Consider the following 16,011-nt stretch of genomic DNA (forward strand, 5'->3'; position numbering starts at 1 on the left):
GAACGATGCCGGAAATTAATGATTGACACCAGGCCGACGCGATACGATACGATCGATCGATAAGATCGCTATTGATCCGTTCTTTGGACCCTTTGCCGCGCGCGATGATTCTCTCTCGTTTTTTTCTCTCATGTCATTGAGGTTCATCGCACGTCAGGTGCATTTATCAATCAACAACGTTTGGGACTACTCGATTCCATCGAGATTTTCCAGTAGCACCTTTTCAAAAAAAAAAAAAGATTTTTCATAACGAGATGAAAAATATTCCTCTTAATTGTACATGGAAAGAAATTTAAATTGAACAAAAACTAAAAAAGAGCTTTGTGAGCCTAACCGTAATAATCCTAAACGTAATAATAAATCTATCTGAAGAAAAAAATATTGAGAAATGTAGTTTTCAAAAAATAGAAGGCTCGATCAAATTGGGGTGAGTCTCCTCTGTGCATTAAATAAACGCAATAGTGCCGAATATTCTCATATTTGCCGTTCAGCTTATAGGATGCGACGGGGTGGTAGGGTCCGGTGCGACGATGGACGCCTGCGGCGTGTGCGGTGGCCAGGGCAGAGGATGCAGGTTGTTTGAAGGCATCTTCATGGAGCCGATTCTGTCTAAGGGTCATCAGCAGGTGACCACGATTCCGAAGGGTGCCATGTCGCTTAACATTTCCGAGCTTCGATTCAGCAGTAATTTTCTAGGTAGCATTGATGATTCACCAAAGTAAAACAGCTCTGTAAATTAGTATTAAGTAATTTTAATTGCTTGATGTGTACAACGTTTAATTAGAACCTATTTTTAAAAAAATCGTGTTATCAGGAAACCAATGAATAGTCAATGAGTATGAATTATCGCAGGCATTTTTTCATTTCTGATAATGTAGTAAAATTAATTTAGTACAAGTAATTTAGAGCGCCAGTAATTTAGTAAAAGCACATAGAGACGAATAATTAAGCGGCATTTTTACGCGGCAATACGCAACGGTGGGTACGCTGGTTAACAAACGATCGATCTACTCGCAGCGTTGAGAGACAGTAACGGCAGTTACATCCTAAACGGAAAGTGGTCTTACAGTCCCAGTGGTACTTATAAAGCGGCTGGTACGACATTAACATACCAGAGGGGCGATAGGAACCGTATGGAGTGTATCTTGGCGACCGGACCGTTGAACGAGTCTCTGCATTTAGAGGTACTATCCACGTTATCGTCACTTTTCGTTAATCGCATCAGAAGCAGATTTTCCTTAATTATTCTGATAGTTCGAGTTACAATTTACGAACGACTTTTACTCACGGATAGTTCTTATCTCTCTAATTTTGCTTCGCTTTATCTTTTACGTAGCACTGTCGAACTACATATAATTTGAAGGTAAAACATTTTTTTCGAGTATTAATTACACTGATTTCTGTTTCTCATTACCCGAATGGTGATTTTGATATATTTTTACCTGCTGAATGTAAGATTAAAAAAATACTATCATCCGCAGATTTTTTGAGATATCAAGGACTTTATTTAAAAAAATTACAAATTTAAACAATTTACAACTTTTTCTTTTACTTTATAATAATATACGTAAGAATCATTCAGGTGTTGAGAAACAGAAATTTAGTAAATTAATGTAATTTTTTGACATTAAATATTGTCAATAAGTTTTATTATTATAATATAGTTAAAATTGTAACGGCAAAAGGGATTTCATATTATTATATTTATTTTTATATATTGTAAACAAATATTTAAATTTTTTATAGCTATGGATTACGTATATATATTACGAATTTGTGTTATTATATAAGAAATTTACAGCGGAGTTTCTAAAAACTGAAGGAAAATGGAATTTTTTTGAAAAGCATATCCTTCTTTATAGTTTAAAAAAACTTTTATAAGAAACACCTATTACTTATTGAGAAACAAAATTTGTTAGTATTATTGTGTAATGTATTTTTTATTGCGATCTTTATAAATGCATTCTAATCTACCCATTTAATTGAATCCAGTCTTACTGCTAATATCATTGTTCGCGCGTTATCGTAGATTTTATCCATGGAATTAAATCCAGGCGTACTGTACAAGTACATGCTACCTATGAAGGAAGTGCCGGACGGTAAAGCGGTGATTGCACCGCCGCTGCTTGTCGCAGGTAATTGCTCCATTGCCAATAAATTATGTACGATAAAAAAAACCATCGATTATAGTCCATAAACATGTTTTATTCCTCTTCGTAGGAGCAAACGATCGGGGCAATGAGATACCTAGTCCAGATACTCACGTGACCGTGCGAGTACCCGTTACAAGAAATACGTAAATACGTACACTCTTATTAAAACTTTTGAAACGACACTATATTTTAAAAGTATCGAGAACGCAGTTTTCAAAGTTACTTTTCTTCCATTAACACGTTAAAATTATAGATTGCGTACATGTAAATTCTTTCCCACGAGGGTTTAATTATCTCGAACGTTTTCATATACGTTTTTATATACGGTTTCTCCAATCTTTAATCTTTAATTTTCACTTTTATCTTCACTGTTCGATCGGTGTGACACTTCTGAAATATATCACGGAGTGAATCTCTTATGCGGCACTCACTCATCAATAATTCGGATATTCCATCAATGGACTTTCTCCTTTATATGGCAGGAATCTACGCGTTCGCGTATGAGAATCTCTCGGAGTCGAGTCGCGCGATTTGTCTTCGTTCGTACAACTCGTTGCTCTCTGTCTTCCAGATCGGATCGGCGAAGCGATTTATCTCCGACGCGTCGCGATCGCGATCCGCCGCGTGCGCGCGACGGCGGACGGAAGGAAGAGATGAAGCATCCACCGACTACGGTGATGGCGGGCGATCAGCCAAAGTCAAAGGCGATGAGAAGGAGGAAGAGGAGGAAGTTCACCTGGAAAATAATCGGCCTCTCTCCCTGCTCGAAGGAATGCGGAGGAGGTAAAAAGATGGTGCCTTGATAATTAATCACATGTCATAATATCATATGATACTCGTACTGAGGTGTTGCACGTAACTGCACGGAAAGGAAGTACTCGTATGCTGAAGTATCTAAAAATTTAGCTAGATACAGGTCTGAAAATAATTTTGTTGGATAATTGTATAGGATTATGAAAATAGTTACGTAGACTCAAGCGTAATGAGCAATGCTGCAAAAATATTCTAGCAATTAGCTTGAGCGTTCTACATGATTATTTTGATAATCTAACAAAATTATCCGTGTTTAACTAAATTTTTAGATACTTTAGCAAAACCGTTCTTTTCATGTGAAATTGGAAATATATTACTAGTGATTATTTCTCGGCAAAATTACAATTATTAAGAACAATATTATATAATTTTTTCAGTATAATTTGACAATATGTTTTGTAGTTTATATATTGTATTACGAACACAATTTTTAAAAGATATGATTTTAAATAAAATTTATTCCTCTGCAGTCTAGCGAGATAAAACAATTTTTTACTTTTCAACAATATTACAATAATTATAAATCTAAAAAATGGGATTTTAAAATTTTATAATGTCATGCTTATATGTTCATATAGCAAAATAATTTAAATATTGACTTAGCACAATGTGTTTGGAAAATAATGTACTTTCAATGAAATATTTCTCTCGAGATTTTAATATCCAATATCGAAACGTGAGTTAATTGCATTGGATTGCGAATGATAAATGTTTCAATACGTGTTGTTTAACTTTTGGAATGCACAGTGTTATAATTTCTGTGTAATAATGTTGAGATCGATGAGTTTGCATTAATTTTCAATATTACTAGTAATACATTTTCGCGTATCTCTCGTATATATTTTAGAAAATATGATATCGCGATGTTCGGAAAATAAAGAATATTAACGAATAAATATTACTAATATACGCGAGATATTCTCTAAATTGCGTGCGATTAAATATTTGTGATTATACAACGAAACGGTTTAATTGATTACCATAGTTTAAAGCTTGTCGATAAAATTAACAACCACCGCATTTCGATAAATAAGCATATGTCTCATGCTATAGAAACATATTTATTTACAATATGCTTAATTATTTCTTGAGGGATAAACTCATCAGCTAATAAAACATGGATATTATGAAATATAATTTGGAAGTAACGTAATAATTAAACATAAAATGTTGAACGATAATGTCAATATAAAAAGGCCTTACAATTTCGAGTTATTGTAGGTCTGTTGCGAGATACTGATTAAACGGACAATTACATAAAAGGTATCTGAATAATTAAAGATTATTAGGAAAACGACTTTGTCAAAGCATTGGGAAATAGCTTGAGATATGTTTTATTTCGATATAATTAAACACACACATTCTAGGACGACGATTAAAAATTTTACGTAAAATATTTTTCGTGTATTTAGAACATTAAAAAAAAATTATGTCTGAGAGAGAGAGAGAGAGAGAGAGAGAGAGAGAGAGAGAGAGAGAGAGAGAGAGAGTTGTAATTGGAAAAAAAATCTTGGATCGCGTTTTTATTATTTTAAATTGAATGAGATAAACATAATAGATAATTGAAGTTAAGTAAAAGTATATAGTTGAGACACACACACACATAATTGCGGACGTCTGCAAAGATATACAGTACGATACTTTTGATATACCAACCGGAAATTGTCACTGACTTTCTGGACATCTGAACATTGCACGCGACAGCATCCGATATCTGTCACTGGGATATTCTAATTTAAATTGACGCGATACGGGCGGAAAGTGACAAATACGAAAAGGAACGCGACGGTCACGTCGATCATACTTAATACAAAATGTCCCGCTCGCAAAGTGTCGCACTGTTGTTTTATTCCTAGTCTCTTAAACTAACTTGAAATGAAATGTTCCTCAATAAAATTATTAATACGTTAACGCTAAGTTACAAAAGACAGAAAATGAGTTATCGTTTTGCACCTAGGCCGCAGACATAATTTTCTTCCTCGTTCCATTTCGAGTAGATATTATTTTAATGAAATTTCAACGTTATACAACGATACGTGTAAACCAATGTTAAAAAAATAGTTAAGAGAATTGGCGTCAAGCCAATTTCTCGCTGAGGAAAATCAGACTTTGAATTAATTGAAGATATAACAAACCGCAAGATTCAAGACATGTTAAATCGCTTCTTATAACTCGCTGCAGGCGTACAAACGACAATCCTGAAGTGCATTCGCGAGAGCAATCAGACACCCGTCAACGACAAACGTTGTCGCAACGTGGAAAAACCGAAGCATCCTCCTCCACTGCGATGCAACGATCATCCTTGCGCCGCTAGGTATCTACTTCTTCAATAAATCTCTTCTATTATGATCATCCAATTTGGTAATTATCATACGATCATCGCATTTCCTACCAACTAGATTCTTCGTGTTCAAATTCGTTTCTCACATACATGAAACAAAAAGCTTGCTGAAGTATCTAAAAATTTATCTAGATACAGATGAAAATAATTTATTTGGATTATTAAAATAATTATGTATAACGCTTAAGCTAGAATAGTAAAGCTTTCTACAATACTCATACTTGAATTTTTTGCATAATTATTTTTATAATTCAACAAAATTATTTTCAAATCTGCATTTATCTAAATTTTTAGATATTCAGCAAATTCTTTCCGTATTAAATTAAATTGTTAAAAGATTTAGAGTTTACTGATATTTTTGCTGAGGCAAAGATCGATTTTCAAAAAATAGCTGAATAAAAACGCGATGAACTCTCTGTGCCCAGAGAATCTGCGATTTACGCAGATAAGCTTGATCTCGTGTTCGAAGAGCCGGAAATGTTGTCAGGTGGCGAGCCGAGCCATGGAGCGAGTGTTCGGTCACCTGCGGGATCGGCATCAGGACGCGAAAACTCGAGTGCATTCAGGAGCTGAACGCGAGATTAACAATGCGCGTTGCTGCTGGTGCATGTATGCAACCGCCAGATCTGAGCACCACGGAAACTTGCAGTCGGCCGGCGTGTCCTAACGTGAGCCCAGAATTGAGGCACATGCCATCGCAGCTCGACGCGCCTAGGTGGGACGTGGGCGCTTGGAGTCCGGTGAGTCATTATTCTATTGCCTTCATTGTTAAACAGCTACTTTCAGCGGTTTAGGAAGTAGGACAGGAAATCGTTGGAAATCTGAAGTGAGAAATCAGCTGGCGTAGAAAACATTCTAACATATACATCTCGCCAGTATTATTTTTTTATCACCAGAAACAGTTTGCATTAGAACTGTTTTGCATTAGAACTGTCCGTGCCTCAATAAACAGAATAATTAATAGAAATAATAATAGAAGATTGTAAAAAGAATGTAAACGAATAAGAATTATATTTAAGTATAATCGACAGGAAACTGAATTTGCCACGCACGAAAAATATACAAACTTTCGATTAACTATTCTAAGCAGACCATACTGAAAAAAAATCATGTCACAACGTTACATGATGAAATCATGTAAATCACGTAACGAATTGTTCCAAATCAGTACGTGATTTTTAAAAATCACGTAATTTTGAAAAATCACATGGTTTTAGAAATAATTTTATCCATCATGTGATTTTATAGTCGAATTTTAAAGAATTGAATGATAGGAATAGAAGAAAAAAGAATATACCATCATGTGACTTTTCAAATTACGTAATTAAAAAAATCACGTACTGATTTGGAACAATTCGTTACGTGATTTACATGTTTTAATTACATGATTTCATCATGTAACTGTATGACGTGATTTTTTTCAGTAGGAAATATTTCATGTTTCTTATAACTCTTCGATCAGTGTATGTAGTAAGTGAATGGGACTTTTTGCTCTGCTGCTAAAATTAATTGTGATTGAATAATATATTCCGCCTATTACGTTTTTATTGTGCATTCCAGTGTACAGCGACGTGCGGTCGTGGAATTCGAAATCGAACAGTGACTTGTATAACGTCCGGACAGTCTTGTTCGTTAGCCAATAAACCAGAATCTCAAAAAGCGTGCGAGATAGCGATTTGTAATGAGGCGACAGGCACGGGACATCATGCACCCTGGCTATATTCGGAATGGTCTTCAAAGGTATAACACATCATAAGAGAATTCCATTGAAAATAGACAAACGTGAAAAAAATGTCCATTTAAAAATTATGAATCCTCATATGTTAATTTTATATCCGTGCATTTATTTAATAATTAAATATGTAAAATTATTTTTTGTGACGATTTATATAAGAAAGAAAAAAAATTTATATATAAGAAACTCAAACACATCGTTGAATTTAACTTTCTCGACTTCAAGATAAAGAGCATTTGTCACTGTTATAGTGCTCCGCAGAATGTGGAAACGGTGTGAGGGTCAGACGAGTGGCATGCGCCGATGGTAGCGAGTTATTCTGCAATCCCAAAGAGAGGCCGGACACGGAGATGCATTGCTTGGGACAAGGGATGACCTGCAACCGAGCCAAGTGGTTTGCTAGTCCATGGACTTCTGTTAGTACAAGCACGACTCAGAAAATAAAACGGCTCGTGGCAATGTGTAAAGTCAAAATTGCCGATATAATTTTGATACAGATGACATTAATTCTTTACAAATCTAATTTTAATTTTAAGACACTATATATTTTCGAATTTTAAATCAATATTACAGTTTTTTGTAATTAGAAATTGAAAATAAAATTAGGGTGTACAAAAATTACAACTTCTAATTAAAAAATTGTTCATTTTAATTGTAGTTCTTATGGTCAATTCGAGAACAAAATAGACATTTAACAAAATGTCTTCTCTGTTTTTTTTTCTAATTATTGTACGATGTAATTTTTTTATAATCAATGACGATATATAATTTCTTATACATATATAACTTTTTTTAAAAAATCTTTTAACTTCTTTTTTAGTGTTCTGTTTCGTGTGGCGTTGGCGTGCAGTATCGAGACGTCGCTTGTATAACTAGAATAAATGATGAATTTGTCGTAGTATCTGCACAAAATTGCAGCGATCCCAAACCAACGACTGAGCAAGTCTGTAGAATGTCCGCGTGTCCTCCGGAATGGTTCACCTCAGATTGGTCGACGGTAAAGTATCGCGAATACATGAATTAAAATTTTTATCGGGAATTTTGCATTTGGAATATCTATATGTCTGATATAATTTTTATGTGTCCTATTTTTAGTGTTCCGCAACCTGCGGGGCTGGAATTCAAAATCGACTTGTACGGTGCATCGTCGAAGGTATCAGCAGCACCAGTTGCTCGAAAATTAGTAAACCAAACGCGGAGCAACAATGTAACGTGGAGCCGTGCAAGAAAGAAGTGCCACTAGCGAACAAACCGCCAAAAAGTAAAGAAAAAAATTTATACTCTTATACTCTTATAACTTGTTTTTATAGCTTTTTTAGCGATTTTCCGAAAAATTATTAGCTCGATAATTATGAGGTATTGCCATTTAATAATTATAGGATTCGATATGTACTTAATAGATATATTTTAACATTATGTTTCAGAGGTGCACGAGTCGTCCGAGTGCGTGGACAAGTATCCGAATTGCGTTTTAGTAGTAAAGAATGGCCTGTGCCGAATCAAATATTATAAGCATTCGTGCTGCCAATGCCGTCAATAACTGGGGATAGCAATTTTGTGCTCGCCTGCGATTTTGCGAATGAGCGGCTGGCGAGCATGAACATTGAATAAAATATAAATATTAGATCGGAAAGGACAAATTACGCCGAGTGTAAGACTGCTACAAAGAGAGATGACCACGTATATATGTAATTTTATTTATATTACGTGACGCGACATCGAATTATACGTGTCTTAGTCGTGCTTTTTTCTGCCGAATGTAGCATAATTTTCCGGAGCGGCAGAATTCTTTTTTTTTTTCTTCTTATAAATGTTCATAACGAGAACGTTTGGTTCTTCTTGATAGTTTGACTATAAATATTAGATAAATTTTTGGAAAAAAACAGCTCAAAATAAAATTAATGAATCGAATGAAAGATAAATAAAATAATAAAATTTTGGGAAGGGAAGACATGGCATACAAAATTAAAATACGCTTTTATTTATGCGGGTTAAAGATATTTCTCTGTGAGAAAGGCTTCTCGAAGAATCTTGATTTTCCCGAGAATCACATCATGAAGAAGTTTGTCAGGGTTTTGTGTGCAATAAATATATGTTAAAATATAGTACACACATGCGTTCATTTGTATAGCTGATAGCACATGCACAGGTCGTCACATTCGAGTCGATATCTATGTCTCGTTGCAGACAGGTGCAGATCCATAATTTTATCGATTTAAGGTAACGGCGCCTATTCAAATATTATACATCTTCGACCTTGGCCTTTTTATGTGCATTAACGCGATCTCAAGGTTTATGCTCTTTATCAAACGGCACGTTTAGTATATTAAAACTGAAAGAACGTGCGACGATCTCATTGTATTTCAAGAGACTCATTCGAGAAAGAGAGATAGGAAAGGCTCGTACTTTTATCTTTATTTAATATCTTGTTAGATGATAAAGTTTAACAAAATATTAAACAGCTGTATCTCAAAGTTATTTACTTAATATATTGATTGAATTCAACGTTGAATAGTTACATTTAATTTTGAATGTGTATTGTAAGTGTGGTGAAATATTTTTTTTTATTTAACATATCTTTTTCAACTTATTACACAAAAAAAAGAATTTTTTAAAAATTTGATTAAATGATATGTAATATACATATTCAAAAGGTTGCTTTTATTTTCGAAATAGTGGTAAAATAAAAAATAATATAAAATATCTAAATACTATCGTTAATTTAATTCTTGACACGTATAACAAAAAGGTATGAGATTTTTAATATATTTTTAATTTGACACACACACACACACACACACACACACACACACACACACACACACACACACACACAAATTAGGAAAACAATTTTTTTCAAAGTAAATACATGAATTTAAGTGAATGTTCAATTATAACATTCCTAAATAAAATGAGCCACTCTTTGCATGCTTATTCGTAAAACCTGCACGATTATGAAAACTTTCGAGGCTGTTGTGCCCGCTTCTGCACTGTGAAAATAAAACGAATTTTCAGGCTCCGGAAGCAATGTTGTAAAAGACACTGACAATGAGTGGGTAAACTGTGTTGTATTACACAGATAGAAAAATTTGCGGTTTAATGAAAAGCCGTTTTTTTGTCACTTGCTTCCTAAGGGAAAATACTCTCTTACAAAACGTAATTATTTTCTGTCAAATTTCGATCGACGATCATTTAACGTAGAAACAAATTCACAGCGATGAACTTAATTGAAGATTTGTTTAGATTTGTTAAATCAATTTTCCTTTTAAATATTTTTTTATTAACTATTTTTTTATAAATTATCACAAAAATTTAAAATTGATTCTTGTGAAAAAAAATTCTTATATAATATTTTTAAAAATATTTAAATGTTTTAAATTTATGATTTCTTAAAAATACTTTGAACTTTTTCAGACTGTAAGTTTTCTACAGAAATTATAGAATAAAAACTCTTAGAGAAAATTTCAGAATTTACATGTACATACATATAGAGAATTCTAGAAAAGATATAGATTCCTCAGAATTTCTGAAGTGTTCCAATTCATAACAAGTATAAGAAATTTTTTAAGAAGTTATAAAATTAAACAAGATTTCGGAAAAATTCTGAAATTTATATAAAATTCTTCTGAAAAATTTTGTAGAATTTTAAGAAAAATTTTTGTCAACAAATATGCACAAATTACGCAATAAGAAATTCATTTTAAAATTAATCGCGAGAAAATGTACGTTTGGTGTCTTGACGAAGGCGTTACAAATATTGAAATACTCGCAATTCTCGTTCTGCATACGTCGTTATATGTCAGTAAACTTATTCAGATAAGCGTGGTAATATATATAATAATGTAACTGGATATACGCGTGTATATGTAGAATATATGAAATCGTTAGATGATAACTACATATATATTATTGTATATTTGGATGTTGAGATAAAAAAGTCTTAGAGTCTTCGATCTATGTATATCGCTATCATACATATTAATCCGATTTCGAACTCGCATTTAATTGCGCCGTGAACAGAGCTGTTTAAATTAATTAATTATCTGTGTCAATTAAGTTCTTTGGGGTTCTGCCAGCTCCAAGGAATTATTCGAATGCTTTCTATTGAATAGTATTCTAGCATAGCATGCGTCTCGCTCAGATTTTCTATTTTTACAGTAATTACAAATTATTTACACAAAATTTTCGTCTGTTTATTTCAATTTTTTTATTAATCTGATCATCGTTTCATTTGGTTTTGTTGTCAGGTAAGTGCGTTTCATAATTTATTTTCTTTTCTTGATAATTTGTTTAACATATTGTATTATTTTTCAAATTATATATCTGTCTACATTTAAATTTATTACTGTATAAATTTTTTTTATATCTATACAGCATACTTTATCCTGGAAACATCTTTCGGATGTAATTACCTGACATCCCTTGCAAATTAGTGCTGTATAGTGGATATATTATAAATGCTGATGATTTAGGATATTACAATGTTATTTATATTATGTTTGCTCTTTTTTTAATTACAATTTTTAAATTACAAGCTTTTTTCATACGCTTTTATTTTATTTTATAGCATTACATTCTTATTTCTTTCATTATACATTTTTTTTTATTATATAAGATTTTCATCTTCTATATAGAGAATGCTTTTAAAATATACACCGAACTTTACCAATATAAATGGAATAAAAAAATATATGTTTTCATGCTACTTTTTGGATTAACCCTTTAATTATGAAATATAAATTTTTGTAGAAATTAATTGGTAAAGTTTGGTTGAATATTTAAAAAAAAGAAATCTTATGAAAAGTTTCTTAACAGATCATTATATTGTACTGCGAAATTTGTCAGTTTCAATTATGAAGACTTTTCTCAATTCAATGTTAATTGTAAGTGTCGATATTTCTTATCGAATCGAAACTCGGTGGCATGATAAGAATATGATTATTACGAATCTTTACGACTTCTTATAGACATTACTGAATAATGTAGATAACGCTAAAATAACAGATCACTGAAAAATTAAAGAAATATGCTCTTGCGAATGTATAAACGCGACTGTTAATTGATAGTAATTGTCGAGTGTTAAGTGTTAATGGCTGTGATATAAATTATGTCCGACTAAATTATTAATTTTACTTTGATTGAAGGCTGCGGTACAATTACAACTTGAAAATTGCATTTATACTATTTAATGCGAAACTATCGTAAAGTGTTGTCCTCTCTTAAATTTTCTATAAATATTTAAGAAACTATAAGAAATCTTAAACATTTATAGAATGTAAAAGTTTGTCTACGTTTCCTATAAAAATATAAAATAATAATATTTTAGGGAATAAACATTAGAGACATAAATTTTATAAAAATTCTACAAAAGAAAAAATTACGGAAACATTACTATTTGTTACAAAATTTATCGATTGGTTGATATAATGATTGGATAAACGTAACTAAACTACTTAATTACAATGAACAATTTTCAATATATACATTTGAATGTGAATTTAGAAATTATTTTCAATATGCAAAGAAATAATTTATTTTTGGGACGGCGCGTTGTATTATATTAACATTAAGAAGTACGAAGGTGCACACATAAGTAGGCACCATCGTGATCCTTTATCGAGACAAAACGTCCACTAATGTCCATAATTATGTGCTCTGTGTCGTTGCAAACTTGTGTATTAATCGCATAGCTCGACTATCGCGAGTGTGATCTCGTCAAGGACTGTGATACAATCGTAGTCTGCAGGATTGAAGTACAACGAACGATAAAACGAATAGTTAATGATCAGTACAATAGGCGAACTGCTAAGAGAAACTAAAGTCGTCTGACGCTTTGTAAAATTGCTTCCGTGTCACTTGTATAGTATAATAAAATTCTTAATCGAGAACAATCGTTATCGACAATCATGATCGCTATACTTATTCAATATACGATAGGTATTACAAACGAAAGCTATTATTATACTTACGAATAGGATCGAAATTAAAAATTTGCAATTTATTAATCATGCTTCGATAGAGAGAAGCTTTTTATATTCCCTTTTTCTTCCGTTTGTAATTAATAATGAAAAATATAAGATCTATTATTTAAAAAAACAAATAAAATTTAATTGGGTAACCGAAATTTGTCATCAATTTGTAAAAATATTAATTGATATTAAAGATTAATTAATAATCAAATATTAATTAATAAGACCAATTTAAAATTGAATTAAATTTGTGATTATTTTATTGTCTTATAATCGAAGCATCAAAGTGAGTTTTATATATAATTCGATTATCTAGCCAATTGCTAATTATATCGAGCTTCTTTTACTCATATAAATATCTAATGTGTGTCCTTTTGTATAAAAAATTCACCTTTGCACAAAGTGTAAACAGAAAATCGGTTGTTTGAAATGTTTAATTTGCAAGAAAATAACAGCACACAGAATTAACGAAATAAAGTTAAAGATAAAGTGGCATTTTTCTTTTCAAGATAAATCATATCGAAGATGTTAATTACTATGTTTAATCAATCATTATGTACTAGTTTGTTAACAATGCATTGTCTTTAAAAAATTAACAATCGCGCAATCCGATTTTCTGCAATTTTCTTTTTCATGATCTCAGCTATGGTTATATACTTATATATTATACACATATATGTATATATATATATTATATATCAACAATTTCATGAAAAATCTCATAAATCAGGTTTCTTTCGGAATAAAATAGATTGTAGTTTCAGGTAAAATGCACAGCGAAACGATTTGCGAGAGAGACAGACTGATAAGTATACATATGTGTTATTTGTATTTCTCATGATGTAATTGTATTATATGTTTAATATTCGAGCGTTTTTGATTGTTAGATATTAATAAAGCGAAAGTCAGCAAACACCTGTCTTTGCTCAAAAAAATAAAATGATGGATATTATCAGAAGCCCTCTTCTGATATACACTGACAGTATCGAATATCTATAGTATACGTAACATGAATTATAGATTTTCAATACTGAGAATGTATATCGAAGTATGGTCAGACTAAGTGGGAATAAAATTTTTGTCATGTTATTAACCATGTAATGCTAGTAAATATTAAGAGTTATTAAAAAAAAGCGTTTCTTTTAAATATAAAATATAAAATCAATATGCATACAATATAGGATAAAAATATATGATATAGAATAAAAATACACATATATATATCATATATAAAAATATATTTCATAAATTTTCACATAAAAAATAAAACAGCATTCTTATATAATACTGTTTCTTCCAAGTTCTTAATCTATTCTGTATTAAAAGATAAAATAAAAGATAATTGTTTCTAATGTTTATTGACCAAATTATTTTAATTAACTGATTAGCATAGTACAATATTAACTAAAACAAATTAATTTACTCTTGAATTACGTAATACTTAAACGAATTTTTGCTTATCTGTGTCACGTAAAATTAGATTTGGCAAGTAAGAAGTAGACATAGGAGAAAAGAAAGAGAAACAATCTATAATCTTGTCCAAAGAATTATAATTCAAAAGCTTAATCAGTTTTTATTCCTTGTTACATTTCATTACAATAGTGTAAAATTTCTCGTTGTATAAAACAATTATAAAAAACAATCAATATATTTAATTATATAAATACTACCATTATATTTTATTCAATCATTAGTCTATATTTTTTTTTAAGTTCGACAAAGCTTTACTATTTAAGTTAAGTACCCGATTGCACCCTTAATTATGCAACAGCCTTAATTATTCACATTAATTAGTAATTATCTGTTACACCAAAATTTGAAGTACAATAAACATTTGTTTTTTTATAAGTGTAACTGATATATATGGAAAAGGTCCGGATCTGATTGTAATACCAGTGGATGGACGGATGGATGGAATTGATATATATATATGTGTGTGTGTGGAAATAATATAATTTAATCATTTCATCAATTATCTGTATTAACAATAAAATTAAATCTGTATTTTTATTTATTTGAAATATCAATTAAAACGGTCGTATGAAAATATGGAAACTTAACTTTTCACTTATCAAGTAAAAATGTATAATATAATTTCTGGCAGTGTGTTAGAAGTATATATATGTACATTTCAGGCACTATATTCTATATAATGCGTGACAAATTTTTTATCATCAAAGATATGTGAAAATATTGTGAATATTATTAAATTATAATTTTGCATTACAACGTTTTTTTTCTAAATTAATTCCAATTCAGTAACTAAACTGCTGAAATTTTGCCACGTCACTTAAAATTATAACATAAAGTAGCACTCGACAATTTTACAAAATCCACATCTTTCTGTTGAGCACAAAAATATCTTATTATTTACGTTAACTAAGATTCTTATTAAATAATACGTAGCATTGCGAGGTGAGTCAAAGCAAGGTACAAGATCCAAATTCGATCAATGTATTTATAGTAAATAATCTAGATACTATACTCTGACGATGTTGCTGCCATTGATTAATAACGTTCATTATTCAAATTGACGCCTTTTCCTGTCCATCTTTCTTTTAAATCTACCTTCAGACCTAGGTCTCTCAGTGCGGCTTTTATGTTATCCTCTAACTTAGGACCATGTAAACGTAGTGCTTCTCGCAATATTTCCTCAACACCGTACATTAAGAATTCCTTAGATTCGGATTTATTTCGCACCGACATATTTCTGATCGCCCAAGAAGCTTGCTTTAAGATGTTTATATTATTAGGATAAGCCTTCATAGTATCTACGATTACTTGGGCTGCGCCGCAATCGTAGAACACACCAGAATTCGAAATGCTTCGTAAAGATAACGCCGATATGCAACTCAGTCCAGCAGTCACGACATTCTCCGATCTCTGTTAAATATTAAATTTTAATATATAAAAAATTTCTTCCTTTAAAATATTAATACAGTATCATTTTAAAAACCGTGATGTGATACAACACTAAAATAATTAAAAATACCTCCTTTT

The 16,011-nt window shown here is 31.3% G+C and overlaps 2 protein-coding genes across 4 annotated transcripts in view; one reads left to right on the forward strand and one right to left on the reverse strand.

Annotated features, from left to right (window-relative positions):
* Positions 1 to 8,913, forward strand: part of LOC108746380 (thrombospondin type-1 domain-containing protein 4-like) — a 68,062-nt gene extending 59,149 nt beyond the window's left edge. For all 3 annotated transcript variants that reach the window (XM_018483113.1, XM_018483114.1, XM_018483115.1), the window contains 12 exons: positions 492 to 696; positions 1,018 to 1,184; positions 2,030 to 2,135; positions 2,221 to 2,296; positions 2,725 to 2,936; positions 5,148 to 5,280; positions 5,795 to 6,047; positions 6,868 to 7,047; positions 7,294 to 7,458; positions 7,863 to 8,039; positions 8,138 to 8,303; positions 8,467 to 8,913. In XM_018483113.1, the coding sequence (XP_018338615.1) occupies positions 492 to 696; positions 1,018 to 1,184; positions 2,030 to 2,135; positions 2,221 to 2,296; positions 2,725 to 2,936; positions 5,148 to 5,280; positions 5,795 to 6,047; positions 6,868 to 7,047; positions 7,294 to 7,458; positions 7,863 to 8,039; positions 8,138 to 8,303; positions 8,467 to 8,582 (1,956 nt within the window). In that variant the 3' untranslated portion in view covers positions 8,583 to 8,913. The remainder of the gene's footprint in view (positions 1 to 491; positions 697 to 1,017; positions 1,185 to 2,029; positions 2,136 to 2,220; positions 2,297 to 2,724; positions 2,937 to 5,147; positions 5,281 to 5,794; positions 6,048 to 6,867; positions 7,048 to 7,293; positions 7,459 to 7,862; positions 8,040 to 8,137; positions 8,304 to 8,466) is intronic.
* A 6,316-nt stretch (positions 8,914 to 15,229) lies between these two features.
* The window catches only part of LOC108746385 (armadillo repeat-containing protein 6 homolog), a 4,089-nt gene continuing 3,307 nt past the window's right edge, over positions 15,230 to 16,011 (reverse strand). The window contains exon 5 of the mRNA XM_018483122.1: positions 15,230 to 15,894. Within this exon, the coding sequence (XP_018338624.1) occupies positions 15,520 to 15,894 (375 nt within the window). The 3' untranslated portion in view covers positions 15,230 to 15,519. The remainder of the gene's footprint in view (positions 15,895 to 16,011) is intronic.

This window comes from Trachymyrmex septentrionalis, unplaced genomic scaffold (assembly GCF_001594115.1).
Source record: "Trachymyrmex septentrionalis isolate Tsep2-gDNA-1 unplaced genomic scaffold, Tsep1.0 scaffold17, whole genome shotgun sequence".
In the NCBI taxonomy this organism is placed as follows: Eukaryota; Metazoa; Arthropoda; class Insecta; order Hymenoptera; family Formicidae; genus Trachymyrmex; species Trachymyrmex septentrionalis.